This window comes from Megalobrama amblycephala, unplaced genomic scaffold, assembly GCF_018812025.1.
Source record: "Megalobrama amblycephala isolate DHTTF-2021 unplaced genomic scaffold, ASM1881202v1 scaffold405, whole genome shotgun sequence".
Taxonomy (NCBI): domain Eukaryota; kingdom Metazoa; phylum Chordata; class Actinopteri; order Cypriniformes; family Xenocyprididae; genus Megalobrama; species Megalobrama amblycephala.
In genome coordinates, this window is record NW_025953360.1 from 47,758 (window position 1) to 73,290 (window position 25,533).

Consider the following 25,533-nt stretch of genomic DNA (forward strand, 5'->3'; position numbering starts at 1 on the left):
TCCTTGCATAACCTTAAATCGCATAACCTCATTTTTCTGCCCTTAACTGACAAAGGGCGTTAAACTGGCACAAATCACTTCCACACACCCTACCTCCTTCTCCCATCGACAAAGTACAGGAGCCGCCCTGCATCTCCGTCTCTATAAGAGATCAGAGCCGGGCTCAAATGTTCCATCCTCGACAGGACAGCTCTAACGGTTTCCTTCAGTGTCCTCTCTGGGTTCATCTCATCTCTGCATCCATCCACCATGTCTTGCTCTCTCCGTACGTCATCCTGCTATGGTGCCAAGACCGTGACCTGTAAATCCGTAGTTACTCCAATTAGCTGTAGAACAATAACTACTTGTACACCCAAAGCATACAGTGTGTATGGCTATGGTTTTGGAGGAAGAACTCGGATCTCTTCCCCCTGTTATCGCCGCCCTGTTATCGATTGCTACCCAGATCTGCATTGCAAAATTGGTGGAGGATATGGACGTTATGGCAGACTGAACAGTGGAGGAATCGGAATCACCGCTGGGAACGGTGATTACATCCAGCTGAATGAGAAGGCCACCATGCAGTGCCTGAACGACCGTCTGGCGTCCTACCTCGAGAAGGTGCGCTCCCTGGAGGCTGCCAATGCCACTCTGGAGAGGCAGATCCGTGAGTTCTATGAGAAGAAGGGGCCGATCTGCCAGAGGGACTACAGCGCCTACTGGAACACCATCGACTGCCTGAAGGAAAAGGTACACTTGTGTACTTTCATAAGGAATGTAATGATGGAAAACTTGTAACATATTAAAGTATGCTCTACGTCTACATTGATAGATTAGAAATGCTACCATCGACAACGCCAACATCCTACTGCAGATCGACAATGCTAAACTGGCTGCTGATGACTTCAGAATAAAGTGAGTTCTCTTAAATTATATTCCTCTGTAACCATAGTTTGGAAGCTTTAGCATCTTAAAAGTTCATTTTGGTCATGTTTAAAACATGATTGGTGAGTTTATGCCCCATCCTGCCTCTCCACCAATCAGATATGAGCATGAGTTAGCAGTGCGGCAGTCTGTGGAGGCTGACATCGCCAACCTGCGTCGCTTGCTGGACCAGATGACCCTGACAAAGGCCGACCTGGAGATGCAGATCGAGACTCTGCAGCAAGATCTAGCGTGTTTGAAGAAGAACCACCGGGAGGTTAGTTTGCCTGTAGCAGATTAAACTATGAATCTTGAAAGTTTGTGCTATGTGCAAAGTGAAGCATGCTTAGAAAGGACTTGCAATGGAAATTCTTTCATTAAATGAAAATTCAAAAGCCATGTGTAAATGAGTTAGTCAAGACCTGATGCATGAGCCATGTGTGGTTACAGGATGTGGAAGCGCTAATGTGTCAGTTGACAAACACAAAAGTGTGTGTGGAAGTGGATGCTGCTCCTCAGCAAGACCTGAATAAGGTTTTGGAGGAGATTCGTTGTCATTATGAGACCATCATAGACAAACACCGCAGAGAACAGGAGTGCTGGTTCAACGAGAAGGTGAGACTTCAGCCTCTGTCTCTTTGACTCCTCTAGAGGTGAATCTCAAATTGCCATCATATAGAGTGGCAGACATTTGGTATTAAAACAGTAAACAGTAGGGTATGACAGTAGAGTGCATAACAAATTATACATAGTTCATTATACATAGTTGTGTGTCTTTCTTTCTCTCTTTAAGACGGCACAACTGTGCAAAGATGTGGCCTGCCGCACAGAGTGCTTAGAAACTTCTAGGTCACAGATCTCAGATTTGCAGCGTACCTTGCATTGTCTGGAGATCGAACTACAGTCTCAGATCAGCATGGTGAGAAAATCATCTGTTTATTTTAATGTGCATTAGCTGAACTAACCTGAAAAATATTATTGTTTAGTGTAATTTTAGCTTTAAGTAAGCAATAAGTTACGAGAGGCTGTGCTGTATCATGAATAAGTCTCGAGTACCTTATTGCTTTTATAAAACAGTTACCACACAATACAAATATTAAAGCCAAAAATATGTATCAATGCAATCAAGTAAACTTTCACTAAAAGCCTTCCTTCTGCCAGAAAAAAAAATAGTCCCTGACTGTGAACAGGAACAGAAGTTACTTTTTCACGCCATTAGATGGCGGCAAAGACTGTCTTTATGAGTGACTCACTTAGAAGCGAAGACTTTTATATTGAAAAGACTGAATTGTTGTGAACACGGAAAAAGATGCAACTGACAAATGCTTTAGGCTTGTTCGACTTGATGCCGCGCCACAAAGACCGATCGGCGGCTGACTTGTTGTCCGACTTGAGACAGCGCTGACGTCATGTGACTGTGACGTATGGCTTTAAAGTACCGCGAGAGCGATTCGAGATCAGCCGCCTGAGTTAGCCAGCGCAGTTTCTCAAGAGGAGCTGTCGGTACACGATCCGTTCCACCTGCACGATCCGTTCTACGCATGCGTAGTAGACTCTTTAGAAAACGCACATGCGCAAATGATAATTATGTTTTGCGACGACCTGCACGATCCGTTCTGTGTGTGTGTGTGTGTGTGTGTGTGTGTGTGAGAGAGAGAGAGAGAGGGAGAGAGTGTGTGGGAGAGGGAGAGGGAGAGGGAGGGAGGGAGAGAGAGAGAGAGAGAGAGAGAGTGTGTTTGTGTGTGTGTGTGTGTGTGAGAGAGAGAGAGAGAGAGAGAGAGAAAGAGAATTTTTACTCTTAAATAAAACTTCTGTGTGCACACATGCTTCTTTCAAGTCATTTCCATTGTCAATTTGAAATACTCTATAACGTTTCCCCACACTTGTTCTTCATGTAAGTGCAGATAGTCTTGGTAGAAATGCATGTTCCTTATTGTCTTCTGTAAACAACATTGAAGGGGTTATTTTCCTTGTTTAGATTATATAGATATATATTAGCCTATATAGACCCATACTAATACAAAATTACTCAACTTAAAAGTTAACTATTAGCAGCTTTTAATTAAAAAAAAACAACACAAACCGTCTTTGACAATACTACTGACCTCAGACCAAAACACGGCAAGTTAAGTAAGTTAAGCCTTATACCAGCAATGAATCGCAAAGGAGAGTATGGAGGAAACTGATCATGTATGTTCATGTAACGACTCACAACTCCTTTATTATTTTGGATTGGCAACCACGTAAACACATCGTAATGCATAGCGTAAGCTACATTTAAAAGCATCAAAATAGACCCGCTGTTAAATGTTAAACACAATACAACTAACGTTACACAAATATGCCACAAGTTGTGCCGCCTTGCTGTCAAGTGTTTCATTAGTAGGTACCGATAGTGTAGGAACACCGTGACGTTTTCTACTACATAATTACACGCATGCGTGAAACGGATCGTGCAGCGCTGATGACGACACAGCTGTTTCATGATTGGCCGGATTCACCGCATGACAACGATCACGTGTGTTTCATGTTTATTGTCACGCCTTCAGCTCCACTATTGCTCAAAAATCTGTGTTTTTATAACAGTTAAAGGGGCTCTATGTAAGATTTTTACTTTAATAAAGCATAAAAATACCCTAATATGTTTGCAGATATTTAGGAAACATGCTAAGTTCACCTACTTGTTTCTCAGAAAAACAATGCTACAGCCAGATATTCTACTTTGAACATGTGCCTTCAGTGTCGGAATGTCTGTTTTTGTTTTGGTCTGTGCGAAACCATGTGCTGCCAGTTTATCCAATAGTATTTCAACATCACAGGTTGCCAGTTGGCGGAAAACACCGCGTATTGCAGCCATGGAAACCAGCAAACAACTGGGTCAGAGAATCAGGCAATAACGTCAGTGCGTTTCTGCTCTCTTCTCTGTCACGGTGAAGTGACACACACCCACGCGGGCACCTCCTTTCTCTCGTCTCATTCGCTCCGGTTAAGTAGTGCTTGTATTGCGCATTAATTTTAGTCATTCCCGCAGGTCTCGCGCTCACACCGAAAGCGCGCGCACTACTGATCTATATTAGTGGAGCGAACAAGCCACGCTCAGTCTCAAACAGACAGAAGTCAAACAGAGTTACAAGTACCAAAATAAGCGCCTTCCTGCGCTTAAACTGTCAAATATATACAAAAGTATGTCAAAACCAGTGGCACAGGCAATCTTGGTGAATACACAGATAAACACCGTCAGTTTTGAATCATTAAATAGCTAAGAAAGTGAACCCATGTCGTGTGTGTAACAGTATTGGATCCGTTGAACACCGTTTATAGACTCTTAAAGGGACAGCAGTCCAATATTCCTGCTGCTGTCTGTCATGTTAATCAAAGAACAAAAGACAAAGAAAATCACTTTCTGCTCTTGACTGAATACGTTTTATAACTTTAATGGTAAGAATTGTTTGCAATAAAGACTACAGAAATTAAGGTAACCAATGCAGAATAACACAATGTGTTATTTTACATTTGATTACTTTAATTTCTGTAGTATTTCTTATCTGAATAAAAACCCAGTTAACCCGAAAAACATTTCATAGCTCTCTTTATTCTATTGCATTTATTTGAGCTGTTTATATTTTATTACTGACTTTTACTTTTTTTAATGAAAATAAAACTCTGCATTGAAGAAAAGTAGATTTTTGTTTGTATATGTTGTCATTTATAGTTCTTAGAAAGAAAATCGGAATCGGCAAAAAATATGTATCTGCCGATCACACTAACAAAAAATCGGAAATCGGAATCGGCCAAGAAAATTGCAATCAGTGCATCTCTACTAAAAAGCCTCTGAATCCATCTAATTATCTCTATGAACAACAGCATATCAAAACTAATCATAAATCAACTCATCAGCTTACAGTGTGCAAGTCTCCTCAGCTTTCATTGTCAATTGCACACCCTATTGTTGCTGGCAACCATATGCTGTAAAAGCTGGCAACCCGCGTCTGTGAACGAGGGGGCGGGCCAACAATTTGGACTGCAGTACCTATTTTGAACACTGGGTGTCATTTCTACAGAGAGCCCCTTTAAAGCTCTTTTCATGTAGTCGCGATGTTGTATTGTGTCATGTTCATCAAAATAAAACGGATAAAAATCAAAGACCCCATTGTTATTTAAATAACATATGCTTATGTTGAACTTTATTCTTGTAAAAACAGACGCTGTAAGCAGTAACTTACATAAAGTTTTGAATGAAAAGGTCTCTGAAACATCAGTGTATTAGTCAAATATTGCATTTATTTCACTTCAGCTGTGATAAAGTATGCAAACCGATGCAAACGCAGCGCGAGCATCACTACAGGAAGCAGAAAGTGTCCGACTTCACATCTCCGTTTTCAGCTCCTCCCTGCCTGCACGCGGCTAATCTCGCCGATCAGTTACATCCAGCCGCAGCCGATGTCGAACACACCTTTTGACTAGCGCTGTCAGTCACAGGAAAACCCCTTAAAGAAACACTCCTCTTTTTTTGAACATAGGCTCATTTTCCAACTCCCCTATGAGTTAAACAGTTGAGTTTTACTGTTTTCAAATCCATTCAGCCGATCTCTGGGTCGATCTGGCGGTACCACTTTTAGCATAGCTTAGCATAGGTCATTGAATCTGATTAGACGTTAGCATCTCGCTCAAAAATGACCAAAGAGTTTTGATATTTTCCTATTTAAAACTTGACTCTTCTGTAGTTACATCGTGTACTAAGACCGATGGAAAAAGTTGCTATTTTCTAGGCCGATATGGCTAGGAACTATACTCCAATAATCAAGACCTGCCGTACCATGGGTGTAGCAGGTGCAATGATATTACGCAGCACCTGTGACCCCCCTGTTTGCACAGGGAGCGTGCCTTGCAACCATGGAGACATTTGTGAGAGACGCTGCGTAATATCATTGCGCCTGCTGCACCCAAGTAATCCTTTATTTTTTCTGCCTCTTCTCATCACGCACACAGAAAGGAGCACTGGAGTGTTCACTAGCAGAAACAGATGCTAGGTACAGCATTATACTAGCAGGCTTCCAGAAACACATCGACACATTGGAGGCAGAGCTTTGTCAGGTGCGCTATAGCATTGAGCAGCAGGGCAGAGACTATGATGCACTGCTGGACATCAAGAGCCGTCTGGAGCAGGAGATCGCCACTTATAGGTGCCTCCTGGAAAATCAGGGCATCAAGTAAGTTCATGTTTTTATTCTAAAGACCTGAACATCACAAGGGTGGGAAAATGTGTGTTTTTTTTTTTTTTTTTTTCTGAAGTGACTTCACTAATGTTCTAATTTTTTTCCTCTCTTATAGGACTCAAGGACCGGGTAGGCTAATTAAAATCTCTTAATATTTTGTGGTTGTGGGTGTGTTTTGGGTCAGCTTCAGACTGTATGTTATTTATTAATATCTCTTTTACTCTCCCTTTCAGGTTATGTGTTGTGTAATGTTGTGTGTACCCCAGTCAAAACAGAGCTCAGATGTGAAACAGTCGTCAACAACATCAACATCAATGTCAAAGAATGTAACAAGGCTGTAGTCAGTGTTGGGCACGTTACTTTAAAAAAGTAATTAGTTATAGTTACTAGTTACTTCTCACAAACAGTAACGGAGTTAGTAACCGAGTTACATCATTATAAAAGTAAATAATTACCAGGGAAAGTAACGTTTTGCGTAACTTTTTTAAATTTATTTTTAAATATGTCAAATAACTTGAATGCCCCTATTATTAAATATACGTAAATAATAAATAATTCTTCATCGGACTCCTGACTCATGATCCGCTCTTGCTTATGAAATTTCTCTGTACTGTCATTAAAGAAAACGTAGTTTCATATTTATGTTTAAATAGTCCTATGTTATGTTTTAAATTCACTTACTTGATTATGAAAAGTGAACACCATGAGTAAGATGCGCAAATATATCGGGAGTCATGGAGTGGGTCAGACATGATTTTGACCACTTCATTAAGTTTTGTTTTATAGAAAGCCTCTCTTTAAAGTGAATTTCGTTTTGTAAAAATTGTATCTTAATTTTAATCAATGTTTCATCAACCAATTGCCTGGATTTAATAAATAAGAAGCAAATATAGCAGGCAATATAATCATGGATGCGCGGGCGTGATCACTGGCGCGTGAACTGGAACGCGACTTATAGGCTAAATGAACCAAAACTCAGCGTATAGGCTGCTTGCCTCGCGGACATGAGAAATATATCTATAGAAAGCTTGAAATATCTACTTTAAAACGAAATAATTAAAAACGAAAAGAGTCTACTCTGATTATGTAATCCGAATGAAATGTGCATTTTCTCTAGGCGCGTCCAGTATATGCGGAGATCTTTGCAGCCGACACTGATTCAGAAAACATTACTTTATTAATAAACAATTAAAATGTCTCCTTGCTGTTTTTTTGCCATATTCATAATCATTACTTTTGCCGGTTCTTTACATATGGCAAGCGTTATGCGTGCGCTTGAGTGCCTATATTACATAAACGCTCATTATTAGTTTATTCTCTCCAGTATTTAAGAAATTAAATTAATATAAATGTGATTAGTCAACTAATGGCTTAAATGAACAACTACTAGTCGACTAGAAAAACTTTATTTCACATATTTTCGATCCAGCATGTCACATGTTTATCGCAGTAGATAGGACCTTCGAACCAGAAAGTCACAGCTTACATTTCACTAAAAGGTTTTTGTCTTTATGCTCAACTAAAGTGAAATAATGAGCATATTTCCACTTTGAGAAACTCGTCTTGCTCTCGCCTTGACTCGCCAGGACTGCCGCACATACTTGAATAAACGGAAACACGCCCACAGTGCGTCTTCGTGTGGTTGGCATCCTCCAATCATACAATGCGTCGCTGCTGTAAACAGGTTAGGGTGTAGGCTACACTTCAGCCAAAATTAATTAATTTAAAAAAGTAACGTACAACGCACCATATGGTAACGGTAACGGAGTTATTTAAAAAGTAATGCGTTACAGTATTACTAGTAACTAGTTTTATAGAAAGCCTCTCTTTAAAGTGAATTTCGTTTTGTAAAAATTGTATCTTAATTTTAATCAATGTTTCATCAACCAATTGCCTGGATTTAATAAATAAGAAGCAAATATAGCAGGCAATATAATCATGGATGCGCGGGCGTGATCACTGGCGCGTGAACTGGAGCGCGACTTATAGGCTAAATGAACCAAAACTCAGCGTATAGGCTGCTTGCCTCGCGGACATGAGAAATATATCTATAGAAAGCTTGAAATATCTACTTTACTGCCCAACACTGGCTGTAGTGCAATGAAACATTCTGTACTGACAGTCTTACAATTCACCATTAAAGACCAGTTGAGAAGCAGTTTTCTTTCCTGTCCTGATGTACGTATTTCTTGTTAAAACAGGAAGTTTGGGCATCTGCAAAATGTACATTTTGACTATGTTTAAGGACATACTCTCATTTTATTTTAAGAGGCCTTTTATTGATATTCTGACTGGAAGAGCCATTATGACCTTTAATAAAATTCAATCCCAGTATTTTAGTTTCAATTCCTATATTTAGAAACTTTAATTCACTCAATGGAGTGTATAAATAAATACTAGAACACCACCTTGAGATTGTTAAATAAATTATATTACTTGAGAGGTTATAGTATAACAGTGTAGACTTTTTAAATTTATTAATGCATGTTACGTTCCTCTCCTAGTCTAGGATAAGCTAACAAAAAGTAACGCAAGGATAAAAAAAGAAAACGTGGAGGACACACTTCAGCCTCAGTCTCAGAGGGAAAACACAACACCACTTTAAAGGAAAGTCAAAAATGTTTATTTCCTTATACCAAAAAGAGAGCTTAACAAAAAAGAACATGAGGGAATAAATCTTCAGGAGAGAGTATGCTTAAAATAATAAACAAAACTGGAGCTAACTAAGGTTTAAAGAATCTACTTACCCTGCTCAAAAACAAAGATGAAAAACAACAACACAAACTTCCCTGAGCTCCCTCTTTAAACAATAAACAGGAGAAAACAATTGTACACAAAAATAAAGAGGCACTCTCTCCCTACGATTCCCAGGTAACCCAATAATAATTAAGAGTTAAATGATACAATACCTTCTAGTTACCCACACATGGATAGACCTGAAAGCAGGCTAAAGAATGATGCTAGCACACAGCAAAAGTATAGGCCCACACCTAACTCAAAACTGTTAGCACTCAGTCACACACAGTATACACGGGCAGACAATTCAATTTCCACTCTGAGGCTGGGGAGAAGTGTTCCTCAGCACAGGATTTTCTGAATGCACCATATATACAGCTCTGCTCAGACTCAGGCATGCTCACAACGAGTTGCAGCTGGTGGTAATTAACCTGAGTAAGAGAGTGAGGGAGAGAAACAGAGCACAACACAGCACAGGACACACACACAGGGATATTGTCGATATATGTCGTGGCCACGCGATGTAAAGTCGTGGCCTCGAGATCATATGGTGAGGGAACGATATATTTTTCTCGTGGCCACGACTTCATTATGTTGAGGGAACGACATCTATTTCTCATGGCCACGAGTTACATGTGTAAACAACGCGCGCTACCATAGCAACCTGGAACTATCAGAAATGGACAATACCATAATAATATTTATTTTTAATTAAGAAAAAGCGCGGAATCAAGAAGTGATTATTAACATGTTACCTATTGTGTTGTGTGCGATGCCTACAGCAGCATTCGAATAAAGTTTATCAATAAATGTGCCGTGTCTTTTAAATCCATTCACTGATTGTTAATTTTTTATATTTTTATATTATTTATTATTATTATTAGGCTATCATTATTGGTTAAATGTTTTTTATTCATTGTTATGTAGCCCTATTTGCTTTATTTCCCCCTTCATTTCGTGTATCCTTTCTGTAGGCCTATATTATGTTAGCTATATTTTGTAAATACTTTAAACGCCAGATCATGCCAATAAAATGTGACTTTATGACTGTATTGTAGCCGTGAAGATAGGATAAATGAGGGTCTGTTATCATTTGTAGCCCCTCGTGCCCGTGACAGCATTTGAATGAAGTTCGAATAATTAATTATTATTAATTGGTTATATGTTAAAAGAATAGGCCTATTTAAGCTAAAAAAATAAATAAAAAAATCCATTCACTGATATAGCCAAGACAACAACTTAATTTTGTTCATCATTTTATTCATTTTATTTAGGTGTAATAGGCTTATTAATAATAATAATAATAATAATAATAATAATAATTATTATTATTATTATAGAGACACGATCAGATTAAAAGGCTGTGAGATGGGATGGATAAATGTTCATTATCATTAAATGAAGTTTGTCATCAAATTGATAATAACAAACTTCATTTGAATGCTATAGTGGCAACGTCGCGCGCAATAGGCTATTTATAGCTTATTACATTGCGCGCGATGTTGACTAGACAGCATTCAAATAGCCTAATAATAATTTCTTAATTCCGCACTTATTTTATCATTCTTAATTCCAGGTTGCTATGGTAGCGCGCGTTGTTTACACATGTAACTCGTGGCCATGAGAAATAGATGTCGTTCCCTCAACATAATGAAGTCGTGGCCACGAGAAAAATATATCGTTCCCTCACCATATGATCTCGAGGCCACGACTTTACATCGCGTGGCCACGACATAAGGATGTCGTTACCTCGACAAAATGATCTCGTGGCCACGAGTTATTATCACGTTCCCACGAATTAATATCTTGTGGCCACGACATATTATAACGTTCCCACGAGTTTATATCTTGTGGCCACGACAAAACTAAATGAACCGAACATGTCACCGTAGAATCTAGTGCGCTCACAGCGACCTCTAGTGTATGAAAACAGATGTTTAGGTTACAATTACAGTCTTCTACAACTGCTAAAAAGTGCTTACCAATTACTTAAATCTACTTTTTCTATACTATTAGCACAGCAATAGACCCACTTCACTCAATTAGCCGAATAGTTAATTTTCTGTCCAAAACCATATTTTGTTAAATAAATACACATTTCAAAATACTAAAAATCCTTTTCTACATATACTAACTATCAAAACACAGCAAATCTGATTGAAAAATCGAGTTGTTCTGTCAAAACTCTAGCAGTAAAAGTATGCTTACAAGTAAGCCATTCTACATTTTTGGTTGAGTGTTGAACGTGTGCATTCTTGGCAACATACTATCTAAAAGTGAATAAGTCATTACTTTATAGGATGTACAGTAGAAAAAGAGAAGAAGAAGAAAGTAACAGAATTGCAGCTACTGGTCAAATGAGTCCCCTATGCAGAGCTTCAGTTGCCCCCTTGGTTGAAATTGCTTTCTGGAGGTGGGGTGGATGATGTTTTTTACCCTTGGTAGTTGGTGATAAACAACAAATCCAACATACATGGCCTTTGGTTACTGTGAAAACTTTTCTCCACGACAGAATAAAAAAAAGCAAGGTAATTGTGACTTTTTTTCTTGCAATTGTGAGTTTACATCTCACAATTCTGACTTTTTTTCCTCTGAATTGTGAGATATAAACTAGGGATTTAGAGAAAATGTCAGAACTGTGAGATAAAAAGTCACAATTACTTTGTTTACTTTCTATAAAACATAAAGATGAACAGTTTAGCACACATTCTTCTTCCTCTCCCATACCTCTTCTTCTCCAACTCTTTTCCTTCAACTCTTCCTCTTATTTTTTCTCTCTCTGCTTCTCTGAGTTGTTCAGCATCTACACTGAACAAAAGTATGTATGTCCAAGTAATGAAAAGAATTCAACACCTGACTGAGATTGGAATCAGCTTTCTCAATATTTCAGAGGTCTTTAACCTACAAACCTAACCTAAAAGCAGTTGTTTCAATATTTTTAATATATAGTTTTCTATCACTTTTGAGCTGCTGTTGTTGCAAAAGCAGCTTTATACTATATTTAAGGAACATTAGGTCTTACAGTTTTTTATGATTGCTTAAGCACAATTTTAAAAACAAGGCTCATTTTGTCAAAACACACACAATTCACAGATCTACACACACAAGTAGCAGAACACCTCAGTTCTTTGGCAAAATGAAACACTTCATTCAAAACTTTACATTAACAAAACCCAACTTTGACACCGTATGGAACACACATGGTTCATACATTCTGATTCTGTTTGATTCATTTACACACTGCTGTGCTCAATCTTAAACACTTGTAACTTTTATACTTTTCTAATTATATAGTCTGGGTTTGATTTTTTTTCAGAGATATTGCTGGAGTAAAGTACATGAATATATTGACAAAAAAAACCAACAACAAACAAACAAAAACACAAGGGCAGTACTGCACATTGATGAAAATATTTATTTCTCACCACATTGTAAAACCATTCAGTACATCCATGCCTTTCCAAAGGTTACATTTTGCACTGAAAATCAGAACATATTCTAAATACAATATATTACACGAACAAAAACATCAGATAAAACAAAAGCATGATTTTAAATGAAAAATAGAAAAAAAACCTAAGCATCATCTCTTGGCCTAGCTGGATCTGGTCATAGCACTTCATCCACATCTCAGGCGATGTCCTCTCACGCAAGACAGCGAGGGAAGAATCTTCTTGAATCCATCCTTGCACAGATCCTGCATCAATTAGGTCAGGCCTTCTCTTGAATGAGGCATATCCTGATATAGACCTGGAGATTGTAAACCTTCCATGCCAAAAAAAAAAAAAACCCTCCTCAATGAGTTTACAGTTTTTGCCCGTTGCTTGAACACATTTTGCAAAACTTTGCTCATTGTGCCAAAACTCTACACACAAGTAAACATGACACAACACTGGGAAATATACCATTCATATCTCTGTCAAATTGAAACTCTACTATCAAAACCTAACATTCCTTTGTCAAAATGTAACTCTGATGACAAAATGACACACACTTGCATCATATGCATACACTTTCAGATCAGGGGGAACACACTAGTCTACTTTATATAAAACACTGCAGTCTTTAATTTTCAATGTTTTTATTCAGTTCATCAGTTAGCATTCTGTGAGGCTCAATGCAACACTTAGTTTTTGTTCTGCTTTTTTTTTCCAACAAAGGTTTTCACAACAACCAAAAATGAAAGTACTGAAAGGTTACAGATGACATCAACTCAATACTGCACATCACAGTACTATACAGTACAGTAAAGTAAATGTAGTAACGCAAAAATAAAACAAAAATAAAACAAAATACACTACTGTAAATACAGAAAAACAGGCCAATTGTGCGTGGGTGGGATTATAGATCCTGCCGTCTGTTTGGGTCTGGCCACATGATCCACCACCATTGCTCTAATATCATCTGAAATATTGTTCCGTGCATAGCCTCTTTGACCATGTCCTACTCCTCTCTCTCTTTGTCTTCCTCTTCCTCTTCCTCTGCCTCCACCTCTTGCTCTCCATGCTTGCAAAGTTCTCAGAATGGCTTTAACTGAGGCCTTTTCGTAGCTGGCTGATTGGTGTTCAGTTTTGTAAGTAAGTGTTTTGAGGTGTGTATTTGAGTGGTTGCAATTACCCGATGTGTTTTGTATTTTGGATACATGTGTTTTCCAAATGGCACCCTGAGATTTCATTTTTGAACGAAGTGTCTTGTATGAAATAGAGTGTAGTATGCAGGACCAAGTGTGTTGCATAAAGGAGTAAGTGTGTTGCAGAATTGCAACTAGAGTGCAAAGCAGCGCTTTTGTTTAAGGTATGGGTACATGTGTTTGAGGTATGGTATAAAGCTTCAAGTTGTGTTACTTTAGTCTAAGCATGGGTCTATAGTGTTCAAGCAACGGGCAAAAACTGTAAGGAAGGGACAGTATGGTGGGATGTCTTGGAGTGAAAATTGTGGATGCTAATGAAACCAGTTTTGGACCAGAGAAATTTACATTGTCCCATATGACAATGTATCTCATCTGCTCTGCATCCATTTGGTCTTCTGCTGTGACGATTTTGTGCAGTCTGTCTGTGAATATGTGGGCCGTGTTGTAAGGGACTAAGTTGGCATGCTGGTGGAGGACCACATTCTGCATGATTGCAACATATATTGTGATGGCCCGGGACATTCAAAATTATTCAAAATGATGTTTCTCCATCTCCCTCTTACTGCATCATTGCCTTCCATTTTGTTGAAGACACATAAACTCACCTTTTGCCTTTTTATAGTACTTGCACCTGATTGTTGAGTTTACAGTTAAGCACCTAAGTGTCTGCACACCTGACGGCTGTGTTTGATCAATTGGTTTATAGGGGTGGTATTTTGGAAAGCAGTGTCTTGAAATGGCAAAGAAGTGACATTATGTTAGTTTTCTGTGTCTAATGTAGAGAAGTGTGTTTAGTGTTTTGCAAAAAGTGTGAGGCTGAGAATGTGCTTATAGTTGTGCAGATCTGGGCTGAGGTTTTGCTCCTTGAGTGTAGAGTTTCAGTAACTGTGTGTTATTTTTAATTTTAGTGTGTAAACAATTGTAAAAAACTGTAATGTCTGACTTGCTGTGTTTAAGCATTTGTAAATAAGACCAGAAAGATCCATGATTTAGGTATAAGCTTGTGTGAAAAGAAAACGTAAGCATTTTAGAAAAATGTTAATTGACTGCATTTTTTTGTATAAACAACATGAATTGTGTTAATGGTATGGTCACAACAGATGGATGTTGTGCTAATTGTGTAGAGTTTTGAAAATGTGACTACAGATTGGACAAAAGTATGGTAAGCAGGGTGAACGATAGCTTGTGGAGGCTAATATTTTCACAAGCTGTTCATTTTCAGTAGTACAAATCTCTAAACAGATAGGCTAAGCAAAAATTCAGTTTTCAATTTTAAGCATACTGTCAATTGACTATAGTACAATGGGCCTGCATGAGCTCACTTTTTTACCATGCATAAAAGTTTAATTTAGACACTTTCATTTAAAGTAACTGTCTTTCATAATGCAATTGCATAAGAGTTTTCATTTTTCATCTGTTCTTATTCATTTTAATATATCTGACTATTTTATTGGCTACAATGAATTAATAATAGTTAATCAATTAATTATTTTAGCTGGTTTGATTATTACAGTTTTTTCAATTGCTAACATGCATTGTCCAATAATGAAAAAAAGCCGCATTTTTAAAAAAAAAGCCACATTTTTCAAAACTCTTCATACAGTCTGATATCAACATGAATTTTGGCCAAGCAGTTCATCTCACCTCCAAAACTCACTCAGACCAACAAAACACTTCATATCTCAAAATAAGCTCCATCATAACACTGGCAACAATTCACGTAAAAAAAAAAAAATACATTACATTCATAACACACTGACCTAAAACACTAACAACAGGGAGCATTACATAAATGATGAACTTTGATCTTTGAAGTTTTAAGGATTTTTCACATAAATCAGTATTTCATAGAGTAAGAATAAGATCTTTTTATGGTTGACTGTATTACAGCATAAATAATGAATGAGAAATGCAGCAATTCATTATTGTCTATATGTTTACATATATAGAGTTAAATTTACATATAAAGTTGAAACAACAAAAACAAGAAAATGCTGAAGTAATAATTACAAAGAAAAAACAAAACAAAAAAATAAATGATGATGATAATGATAATAAACAATGAATAAACAAGCAAAGAAAAAAATGATCAAATGAAGTATAATCACGTAATGTGCAGCATTGGAGTTCCAGCAGTGCAAAAGTGTTAATTTTGAAAAACGTGGTCATTGAACGCATTTTGCGTGAAAGCAATGAACAATGATTCACAGTTTGGTCCACACAGATTTCTGTTTCGCTGAATGTGTTTAGAGTTTTGAAAATGTGGCTTTAGTATTGAACAGTTTGTTAGTAATTGAAAAAACTGTAATAAAGTGTGAAACAGCGCCTCCATCCGGACATAGAATATGCAGTCAATGAATACTAACAGACATATCACATTTCTTCCAGAGAGAGGCGGTATAGTACCAACAATATGATACAGTACAGCACATTAGTGCAAATCAGCAATTGCCATTAGTGAAACGATTTAACATTTAAAAAAGATTACAAATTTGAAAGGGAGAGGAGGTAATATCTGGAGTTAACAAGTAGAAATGGAAATGCACGATCATAAAATGACTGTAGTCACATTATTATAAACATTATCTTTCACTTCTATCCCAATGAAGGAGAACGCAAAAGACTGAGTCTCTCTGTATCGCTCAGGCTGCACCGCAATGTCTATTCACAGGCGCGATCCCACTACTGATCGGCACGGGGGTTTTGACCTGCTCCGTCTCCGACCTGGGCCGGTTCACCCCTCCTTAGACGACCTGGTAGTCCCGGGCTCCCCCAGGAGCACCATATCGATACCGAACTTAGTGCGGACACCCGATCGACATAGTCCACTGCAGCCCAGAACCCCTGAGCTCAAGCGATCCTCCAGCCTCAGCCTCCCAGTAGCTTGGATTACAGGCGCGCGCCACTGCACCCGGCGAGAGCTGCGAGAATCAGCGCTGCTACTGAATCTAGTGCGCTCACAGCGACCTCTAGTGTATGAAAACAGTTTTACATTTTACAGACTCATTTTACAGTCTCTTTAGTAGCTATATTGTTAGCTATATTGCTTTAAATTAGTTTAGCACACTAGACTGAGTCTTCCATCTACCATAAGAGTAGCCTATTTATTTGAATCTATTCTCATTAATTTTAATACTTCTGTTTTGTTTTTTTGTTTTGTTTTTTAAATAAACTGATCTTAGTTTAACCAATTAATCATTTGTTATATCTATAGATTTTCTGCTGGTTTGAACAATAAATGTGTATTATATTTGTAAAACACTATCTTACATTTGTGACACATATAATAAAAAATAATGGATTGTTGTACATTTATCTTACAGAGTAGCCATAAAGAATAATATACTTTATTATTATAAACAAAGACTGGACTGGATTACTTAATTTGGCCAGTAAGGTCTTTATTTTGTGTTAATTTTGTTGTTGCTATTCAACTAAGAAGAAAGTGACACCTCTAGCAGTTCAAAACGCTTACACTACGTCCTACACCTTCCGTATTCAACTTATGAAACAAGTGTAACTGACTTGATGTCAGTTCTCATTTCTTTCTTTTTAAGTTGAATATAAAGGTGGTCTGGCAGAAGCTAGTTATTTTACTTTGTAACGTGTTAAATATGGATATTTTTCTTACATAAACACATGCCTTCATTTGTGTGTGTGTTTGTTCTGGATTGTGCCAGACTTTTTACATTTTTTTTTTTTTTTTAAATATTCCTGATGTTCCATTCATTCCATCCATTCATCCACATAAACTCCTCAAATCCAGTAAATTTGTTTTGTGTATTCCAAGTTCAAGTGCGACAAAAGTCAGAAGGTTTTGGACCACTCTGATGAACACTCAATTTTTAATTTTTTTAAAAAATATTCATTTTGGGTCAAAATGACCCGAGGAGAGGATGAAGAACGTGAAGGAATGTATGACTGAAGAAGGTCTGATGATAAAGAGGAGCCAAATTATGAAGAGCTTTGAAAGTGAGCAACAACATTTTGTAATGGACACAATAACAACCTGGAAGCCAGTATAGTTGAAAAGGAATAGATGTTATATAGTCAGGAGTATGTGTACTGGTAACAAACCTTGCAGCTGAGTACTGAATTAACTGCAGTCGGTGAAGTAGTTTTTAAGGAACACCAAATAAAAAAGAATTGCAGTAATCAAGCCATGATGTTACCAGACCATTAATAAGGACTTCATTACAATGCTGAGAAAGTGAGGAACGGAGTCTAGCAATATTACGTAAATGAAAAAAATTCAATAGGCCTAAGTGAAATATTATTAATATGAGAGCCAAAAGAACCAGCAAATCATCAAATATAACACCAAGGCTTTTAGGTGGAAATACTAACTGGACAGTTGCCAATAAGCAGAGTAAAAGACAGCATTTTAGAGATGGATAGACCTAGACCCAATAACTTTCAAGTTTAATTTATTTCACATTTAAAAACAACAGGTTGCTGTACATAGAGTCATAAAACAAACAACAACAAAATCAAAGAGAAAAAAAACAGCTTTCAAACTGAATTAAATTCCAAAGAATAAAAATATGTTTTAAGACTATAGATTTAAAGGCAGACAGTGTCTGGGCCAGCCTGGCAGACAGTGGTAAGGTAGTCCAGCAAATGCAAATGCACAATCTCCCCTGTGCTTCAACCTGCTCTAGCCAGAATTATGTGGTTGGCAGACCTCAGAGACCTTTTTAGGACGTGCAGTTGTATAAGGCCAGAAAGGTAGGTTGGGGCTTAACCATATAAGGATTTATAAGCAAACACCAAAACCTTAAAATCAATCCTAAAATGCACTGGAAGCCAGTGCAGGAAAGCCAATATGGGTGAAATGTATTCATGTTTGTGCATTCCTGTTAAAACTCCAAGCATGAGAAAGAGGCCTGGCTGACACCAGCATAGAGGGTATTATAATATTCTAAACAAGATGAAAAAAAAGACATGTATAACCCTGTCAAATTCATTAAATGACAAAAAGAGATAACTTTATATAAAAGTCTTAACTAATAAAAACTCTTTTACCACAGAATTTATCTGTTTATCAAATTTAAAGTCTATGTCCATTATTTTATCCAGATTTTTAAGAGGGTTTAGCATAGGGAAGTAGAGAGCGCAGATGTTGTTGGAGGCCTTATAAGTACGGTTTGGGCCAAATATCATGATTTCAGTCTTGCTCTCATTAAAATGGAAGAAATTTAGGGCCATCCAAGCCTGAATGTCCTTAAGGCAGTCAAAAAATAAAGAGCTGGCATCTTTTCATATCAGCGGCAAATAAATTTGTGTGTCATCTACAATGAAACGAAATGCCATAATTCCTAATGGACTCTAAATGGGAGCATTGGGCATTGGGCCAACAGGATTGGGCCAAGAATAGAGCCTTGAGGCACTCCACATGGAAGGGGTGAAACGAAGAAACAAAGTCTCCAAAGTGGACAGAAAAATTCCTGTCAGATAGATAGGACCTAAACCACTCCAAAGAAATACACTTAATACCAACAACGTGTTTCAACCGATGATTAGGATATTAAGATCAATGGTGTCAAATGCAGCTGTCAGATCTAAAAGCATAAGAATGGCAGAATCCCCTGAGTCTGTGACCTTTAATAGATCATTAAAAACTTTTAAAACTTTTTTTGTGTGCTATGAGTTTTAAAACATGACTGACATTCTTCAAAAATGCCATAAAAAAGATTGCAGCTGTATACAAACAACTTTCTCTAATATTTTTAAAAGAAAGGGAGTTTAGACATCGCAGTGCTTTATTTTGCAGTAAAGTTGAACTGTTTGGTTAAGGTGAGAGTTTGTTTATTACCTTTCCATTGTTCTTTATTTGTTTTTTTTTGTTTGTTTTTTTTTTAGATTATTAAAATGCACACTTATTGATGCATAGTACAATTTCAGTTGTTACTATGCATGAGCTCCATCCATTTCAGATTCATTACATTTGCCAGCATTTAACACATGAAACTGTTTACACACAATCTCTTAATGGAAAAATGTAGTGAATGTGGAAATGTATGGCAGAAAATGTGTGTTTCCTTTCAAGTTGTGATATAAACAAAAAATAAGTAAACATGAAAAAAATTAAAAAGCCAAAATATTGATATTGAACTTTAATAAGGAATGCACACCATACATTTCCCAGTATAGCAATCCCATAATGTTACAACAGTTAATGGTAAGAAAGTTAATGTTAATGGTACGAAAGTCATTACATAACAATTAATGGTAAGAAATTACAGAGTGGTGGTACTTAAAACTGCACTTTAACCAGGACCATCCACTGCATTCACTGTTTACAGCCCACCTGCAGAGTAGAATAACATTTATTTATTTATTTTACACAGCAAAATCTCTACAGTTAAATCAACTCTGCTTAGAGAACATATGGTCCCTCTCTAAATAGTGTTAAAGTAACACTGAAACAGAGTTAAAGTCAGTTGTGGTTTTTGTGTTTCTCTTTTCTTCAGTGATTCTGCTTGTTAACAGCAGGTGTTCATCACTAATGCTCAATCATCACTTAATTAATCGCTTAATTATCTCATTAACGTTAACTCTGCTTCAGTGTTACTTTAACACTATGTGTACTCTGCGTTGATGTAACTCTGGAGATTTTGCTGTAAATATGCATGGAAGAGAGAGATTGTAATTACCTTAATTTTTGGACCTAAAAAAAAGAAAGATGGAAAGATACATGTCAAGCCAGGAAAAATTATGTAATATAAAACCCTTGATCTGTGATATAAAAATATGAACTGACCTACTGCCCTGATTTTCCAGGAGGCACCTGTAAGTGGCGATCTCCTGCTCCAGACGGCTCTTGATGTCCAGCAGTGCATCATAGTCTCTGCCCTGCTGCTCAATGCCAGAGCGCACCTGACAAAGCTCTGCCTCGAATGTGTCGATGTATTTCTGGTAGCGTGCTAGCTTAGCGCTGTACATAGCCTCTGTATCCAACAGTGAGCACTCCAGTGCTCCTTTCTGTGTGCGTGATGAGAAGAGGAAGAAAGAATAAAGACAAATTTCCATTAATCCAAGACAATAAACTATACAGTTATTGAATAGAAACCTGCAAATACATTTTTACCTTAGATAACTTTTAACATTTAACATTTAGTTAAGCCTTTTTTATGCCTCAGATAATTTATTACCACTGCCTCTCACAATCCTTTTTAATTTCTTTCTTTTTCTCTGTCACATTCTGTATTTCCTGCATCTCACCATGCTGATTTGAGACTGTAGCTCGATCTCCAAGTTCTGCAAATTACGTCGCAATTCTGAGATGTGTGATATGGAGGTTTCTAGGCACTCTGTGCTGGTGGAAGCATCTTTACACAGATCTGCCGTCTTAAAGAGAGTCATAAACGTACACATCATGTGAGCTATTTAACTCATGAGTCACTGAACTATATTGTTTCACTGTATTAATACCAAATCCAACAAACAATTTGAAACCATTAGTCACAGTGTATGATGGCTAATTAGTGTTCACAATGTAGAGGAATTAGAAGTCTCACCTTCTCTTTGAACCAGCACTCCTGTTCTCTGCAGTGTTTGTTTATGATGGTCTCATAATGACAACGGATGTCATCCAAAACTTTTTTTAGGTCTTGCTGAGGAGCAGCATCCACTTCCACACACACTTTTGCATTTGTCAGCTGACACATTAGTGCTGCCACTTCCTGTAACCACACATGGCTCAAGCATTATGGCTTTAAGATGTGAATTCAAGTTATTGCATTAAAAACACAAAATTACAAAATTGTGCTTTTTGTAGTTTTTCAATTATTTTGCTACAGGCAAACCTCTACAAACCTCCTGGTGATTTTTCTTCAAATATACCAGCTCCTCCTGCAGAGCGCAGATCTGCATCTCCAAGTCGGCCTTAGCCAGGCATGTCTTATCAAGTATGCGACGCAGGTTATCGACGTCAGCCTTCACACACTGCCGTATCGACAACTCATTCTCATACCTGATTGGTAGAAAGTCGGAGGGGAGTGAAATGATCATGTCTAAATGTAACAATTATCTATATACAATAAAAAAGCTATATAGCAACACATCTATAACTTTTGTTAAATCTAAAAGATTAGAGTGTGAGCCATTATTTTTCATTGTTTCCTCTATCAATGTCGTATTTATAGCTGGATTACATCTGTTCAAATTAACAGCTGTATATGTATGTATGAATGTACATTTGCTTGCGTTTCCATTTTATTCTGTTTCTATTTGCCTAAAAAAGTAATATCCCTACTGTTTGGACTAAAAAGGAACACAAATTAGAGCTTATAGATCTTTATTAGTTTTCCACAATGTTTTGAATCAAATGCTCCAAAAGAACTACATGTGAAAATGTCTTTATAAAACTCACTTTATCCTGAAGTCTTCAGCAGCCAATTTAGAGTTGTCAATACGCAGGAGGATTTTGCCGTTGTTGATAGTAGCATCTTTAATCTGCAATGAAAAGCATTGGCTCATTTATAACTTTGAAACAAACATTATGTATTTGTTTAAAACAAAGTATTTTCTTATCACTTTACATTATGTTATTAGGATTCTCTGCAAACAGTTTTTATACACAAAGCAAAGATATTTCAGTACACATCTGAATATGGATCAGAAATCAGTGCCATATTTATTAGAATCTCAGACATCAGACACAATTTTTGTAAAATATTTTGAAGATTTCCACCTTTAATTGTCTCTAATATTCCAAGTTATACCTTTTCCTGAAGGCAATCAATGGTGTTCAAGTAGCAACTGTAGTCTCTCTGGCAGATCGGCCCCTTCTTCTCATAGTGCTCCCGGATTTGCCTCTCCAGTGTGGCATTGGCAGCCTCCAGAGAGTGCACTTTATCTAGGTAGGATGCCAGACGGTCATTCAGGTTTTGCATGGTGGCCTTCTCAGTCTTCTGGAGGTAGTCATAATCCCTTCCAGAGCACCCTCCAGCCATGATTCTTGCACCAAATCTTTCACCATGTCCTCCGCTGAGCAGTCCACTGTGACATCTGTATGCTCCATCAATTCTGTATGATGGACATGGGGAACAAGTATTCGAACGAAAAGAGCAGGAAGAGATGCGCGTCCTTCCACCAAAACTACAGCCATACACACTGTAGGCTTTGGGTGCAGCTGTACCACAATGACGCGGAATGATTATTGACTTTGAAGTCATGGAACAGGTATTGGAGAAGGTGCTGGAGAGGGACTTGGGGCAGGTTTCAGAGCATGTCTCAGGGCAAGTTATGGAGCAGGTCTCAGAGCATGTCTTCAGAGATGTCTCGGGGCAGGTCTTAGGGAAGGTGAAGGAGCAGGGCTTGGAGCAGGTGTCTGAGCAGGTCTCAGAGCAAGTCTTCAGACAGGACTCGGGGCAGGTCTTGGGGAAGGTGAAGGAGCAGGAATTGGAGCAGGTGTCTGAGCAGGTCTCAGAGCAAGTCTTCAGACAGGACTCGGGGCAGGTCTTGGGGAAGGTGTCTGAGTAGGTTTCAGAGCAGGTCTTCAGACAGGTCTCGGGGAGGTGAAGGAGCTGGGCTGGGAGCAGGTGTCTGAGCAGGTCTCAGAGCAAGTCTTCAGACAGGACTCGGGGCAGGTCTTGGGGAAGGTGAAGGAGCAGGGCTGGGAGCAGGTGTCTGAGCAGGTCTCAGAGCAAGTCTTCAGACAGGACTCGGGGCAGGTCTTGGGGAAGGTGACTGAGTAGGTTTCAGAGCAGGTCTTCAGACAGGACTCGGGCAGGTCTTGGGGAAGGTGAAGGAGCAGGAATTGGAGCAGGTGTCTGAGCAGGTCTCAGAGCAAGTCTTCAGACAGGACTCGGGGCAGGTCTTGGGGAAGGTGACTGAGTAGGTTTCAGAGCAGGTCTTCAGACAGGTCTCAGGGCAGGTCTTGGGGAAGTTGAAGGAGCAGGAATTGGAGCAGGTGTCTGAGCAGGTCTCAGAGCAGGTCTTGGGGAAGGTGAAGGAGCAGGGCTGGGAGCAGGTGTCTGAGCAGGTCTCAGAGCAAGTCTTCAGACAGGTCTCGGGGAAGGTGAAGGAGCAGGGCTTGGAGCAGGTGTCTGAGCAGGTCTCAGAGCAGGTCTTCAGACAGGTCTCAGGGCAGGTCTCGGGGAAGGTGAAGGAGCAGGGCTGGGACCAGGTCTCAGAGCAAGTCTCCGGGCAGCTTATTGAGCAGGTTTCAGGGCAGGTCTTCAGACAAGTGTCATGGCAGGTGATGGAGCAGGTTTCAGGGCAGGTCTTCAGACAAGTTTCGTTGCAGGTTTTCGAGTATGACATGGTGGATAAATGCAGAGATGGGATGAAGGCAAAAGGAACACTACACAAAAGGTCTTTAGAGTTGTCCTGGAGTAGATGGTGCCTTTGAACCAAGCTCTGTCCTGTTATATAGTTGGAGCTTGAGGGCGGGTTCTACACTTTGTCGATGGGTGTGTGTATGTGTGTGTGTCAGATCCTGCAGCCAGCACCAGTGATATTGGTACTCAAGGACCAAAGTTGAGTTTCCACCCTAATGAGGAAACTGCAAAGGAATGTATGTATGTGTGTGTGTGTGTGTGTGTGTGTATTTATGTTTGAATAAAAGATGGTGCCCAAAGTGGACAAAGCAGACACGTATGAGTAATTTTAACAATTTTACACTATGAAGATATTTCGGGTGGAGTTTCATTTATACACGTGACTCAAAGGTCACTGAACAGACTAATGCATTCACAACAAAGCTTAATCTTCATGGTAAGGTCAGAGAAACCAATTAAAATAATTTGAAAATGAGGCTTAAATGTGTGATTTTACCAAGGATATTCAAACCTGCTGCATCTAAAAAGGCTTTCAAGGTTCTTGAGGCTTCATTTCAATAAGAAATCAGTTTTTTTCACAGATTTCTCCGGATTTAAACTTTTAATATTGAGACTTATGGGAAACTCAGAAAGTTATAATAATAGTGTGTTTGCCAGATTTCAAAACATAAATTGACAAATTTTATACTCATTAAAATCATCAAGCAAGAAAAAATCAGGTCATTGTCAAGTTAAAAAACATTTTATTGTAATATCACACATTTAATTTTTTAATACACACACACACACACCTTCGTTGCCTTTGTGGGGACTCTCCATAGGCGTAATGGTTTTTATACTGTACAAACTGTATATTCTATCCCCTACACTAACCCTACCCCTAAACCCATCACAGAAAACATTCTGCATTTTTACATTTTCAAAAAAACATAATTTAGTATGTTTATTAATCCATTACCCTCGTAGGGACTGCAAGCTGGTCCCCACAATGTAGGTGATTTCATATCCTTGTGGGGACATTATATAGATAGATAGATAGATAGATAGATATATAGTGTGTGTGTGTGTGAGTGTGTGTGTGCTTTCTTGTGACATATCAGGACACAAATTTGTATAATGACATGACATGTCTATGTCTGCTTGGTCATTCTCCAGAGATGTCGCGCTGCTGCTGCCACACATCACAGGGGTTGAGGCGCCTGTTTCTAAACTGATGACTGAGACTACAAATATTCTACCTATGATTGAAATTTTTATCTAACAGTATTACATGGGTATTACAAGGAGAGGGTGACTAATGAGGACATTACTCCATGTCCCCATTTTTCAAAAGGCTTATAAATCATAAAGAATGAGTTTTTTTGAGAAAGTAAAAAAATTCACAGTTTTCTGTGATGGGTATGGTTTAGGGGTAGGGGTAGTGTAGAGCGATAGAAAATACGGTTTAGTATAAAAACCATTACGCCTATGGAATGTCCCCACAAATCACAAAAACAAACGTGTGTGTGTGTGTGTGTGTGTGTGTGTATTAAACATTGCATTAAACAAGAATGTCTGAAAACATGTACACCACAGAATAAAGATTATAAAAATGAACATGAGGAAGGAGGTACGCAGGTACGGATTTCTCTTCCTTTGAATCTTCAGGTAACTTAGATTTTTGCAGTATAACAACCTAGACCTTTTGATAAAGAACCTGATCCTAATAAGTAAAGACTTTATTCATAGATGTAAATATTTAAAGAATAAAAGCCCCATTTCA

General features: G+C 38.2%; 3 protein-coding genes across 3 annotated transcripts; 1 reads left to right on the plus strand and 2 right to left on the minus strand.

Annotated features, from left to right (window-relative positions):
* The first annotated feature begins 249 nt into the window (after positions 1 to 249).
* LOC125261374 (keratin, type I cytoskeletal 19-like) lies at positions 250 to 6,117 on the plus strand. Its single transcript, XM_048179952.1, has 6 exons — positions 250 to 729; positions 812 to 894; positions 1,024 to 1,180; positions 1,354 to 1,518; positions 1,697 to 1,822; positions 5,893 to 6,117. The coding sequence occupies exons 1-6, from the start codon at positions 250 to 252 to the stop codon at positions 6,115 to 6,117; spliced, it is 1,236 nt and encodes a 411-aa protein (XP_048035909.1).
* Positions 6,118 to 16,219: 10,102 nt separating this feature from the next.
* On the minus strand, positions 16,220 to 22,490 carry LOC125261368 (keratin, type I cytoskeletal 19-like). The gene is made up of 7 exons (XM_048179945.1): positions 22,212 to 22,490; positions 21,860 to 21,942; positions 21,304 to 21,460; positions 21,006 to 21,170; positions 20,710 to 20,835; positions 20,249 to 20,469; positions 16,220 to 16,454 (listed from the first exon to the last, which is right to left on the minus strand). Exons 1-7 carry the CDS (start codon positions 22,440 to 22,442, stop codon positions 16,220 to 16,222), a joined length of 1,218 nt encoding a protein of 405 aa, XP_048035902.1. The 5' UTR covers positions 22,443 to 22,490.
* Positions 22,491 to 22,987: 497 nt separating this feature from the next.
* LOC125261369 (keratin-associated protein 4-6-like) lies at positions 22,988 to 23,754 on the minus strand. Its single transcript, XM_048179946.1, has 2 exons — positions 23,292 to 23,754; positions 22,988 to 23,223 (listed from the first exon to the last, which is right to left on the minus strand). Exons 1-2 carry the CDS (start codon positions 23,752 to 23,754, stop codon positions 22,988 to 22,990), a joined length of 699 nt encoding a protein of 232 aa, XP_048035903.1.
* Positions 23,755 to 25,533: the final 1,779 nt, after the last annotated feature.

What these genes read in the sequence shown, in the direction of transcription:
- LOC125261374 (XM_048179952.1), top strand. Translation starts at nt 250, where the DNA reads ATGTCTTGCTCTCTCCGTACGTCATCCTGCTATGGTGCCAAGACCGTG. An exon ending in GCTGATGACTTCAGAATAAA is followed by an intron (nt 895 to 1,023) that starts GTGAGTTCTCTT and finishes TCCACCAATCAG; the next exon opens with ATATGAGCATGAGTTAGCAG. An exon ending in TGAAGAAGAACCACCGGGAG is followed by an intron (nt 1,181 to 1,353) that starts GTTAGTTTGCCT and finishes GTGTGGTTACAG; the next exon opens with GATGTGGAAGCGCTAATGTG.
- LOC125261368 (XM_048179945.1), bottom strand. Translation starts at nt 22,442, where the DNA reads ATGGCTGGAGGGTGCTCTGGAAGGGATTATGACTACCTCCAGAAGACT. An exon ending in TGAAGAAAAATCACCAGGAG is followed by an intron (nt 21,171 to 21,303) that starts GTTTGTAGAGGT and finishes GTGTGGTTACAG; the next exon opens with GAAGTGGCAGCACTAATGTG. An exon ending in CTGGAAAATCAGGGCAGTAG is followed by an intron (nt 16,455 to 20,248) that starts GTCAGTTCATAT and finishes TTCATACACTAG; the next exon opens with AGGTCGCTGTGAGCGCACTA.
- LOC125261369 (XM_048179946.1), bottom strand. Translation starts at nt 23,754, where the DNA reads ATGTCATACTCGAAAACCTGCAACGAAACTTGTCTGAAGACCTGCCCT. An exon ending in CAAGACCTGCCCCGAGTCCT is followed by an intron (nt 23,224 to 23,291) that starts GTCTGAAGACTT and finishes ACCTTCCCCAAG; the next exon opens with ACCTGCCCGAGTCCTGTCTG.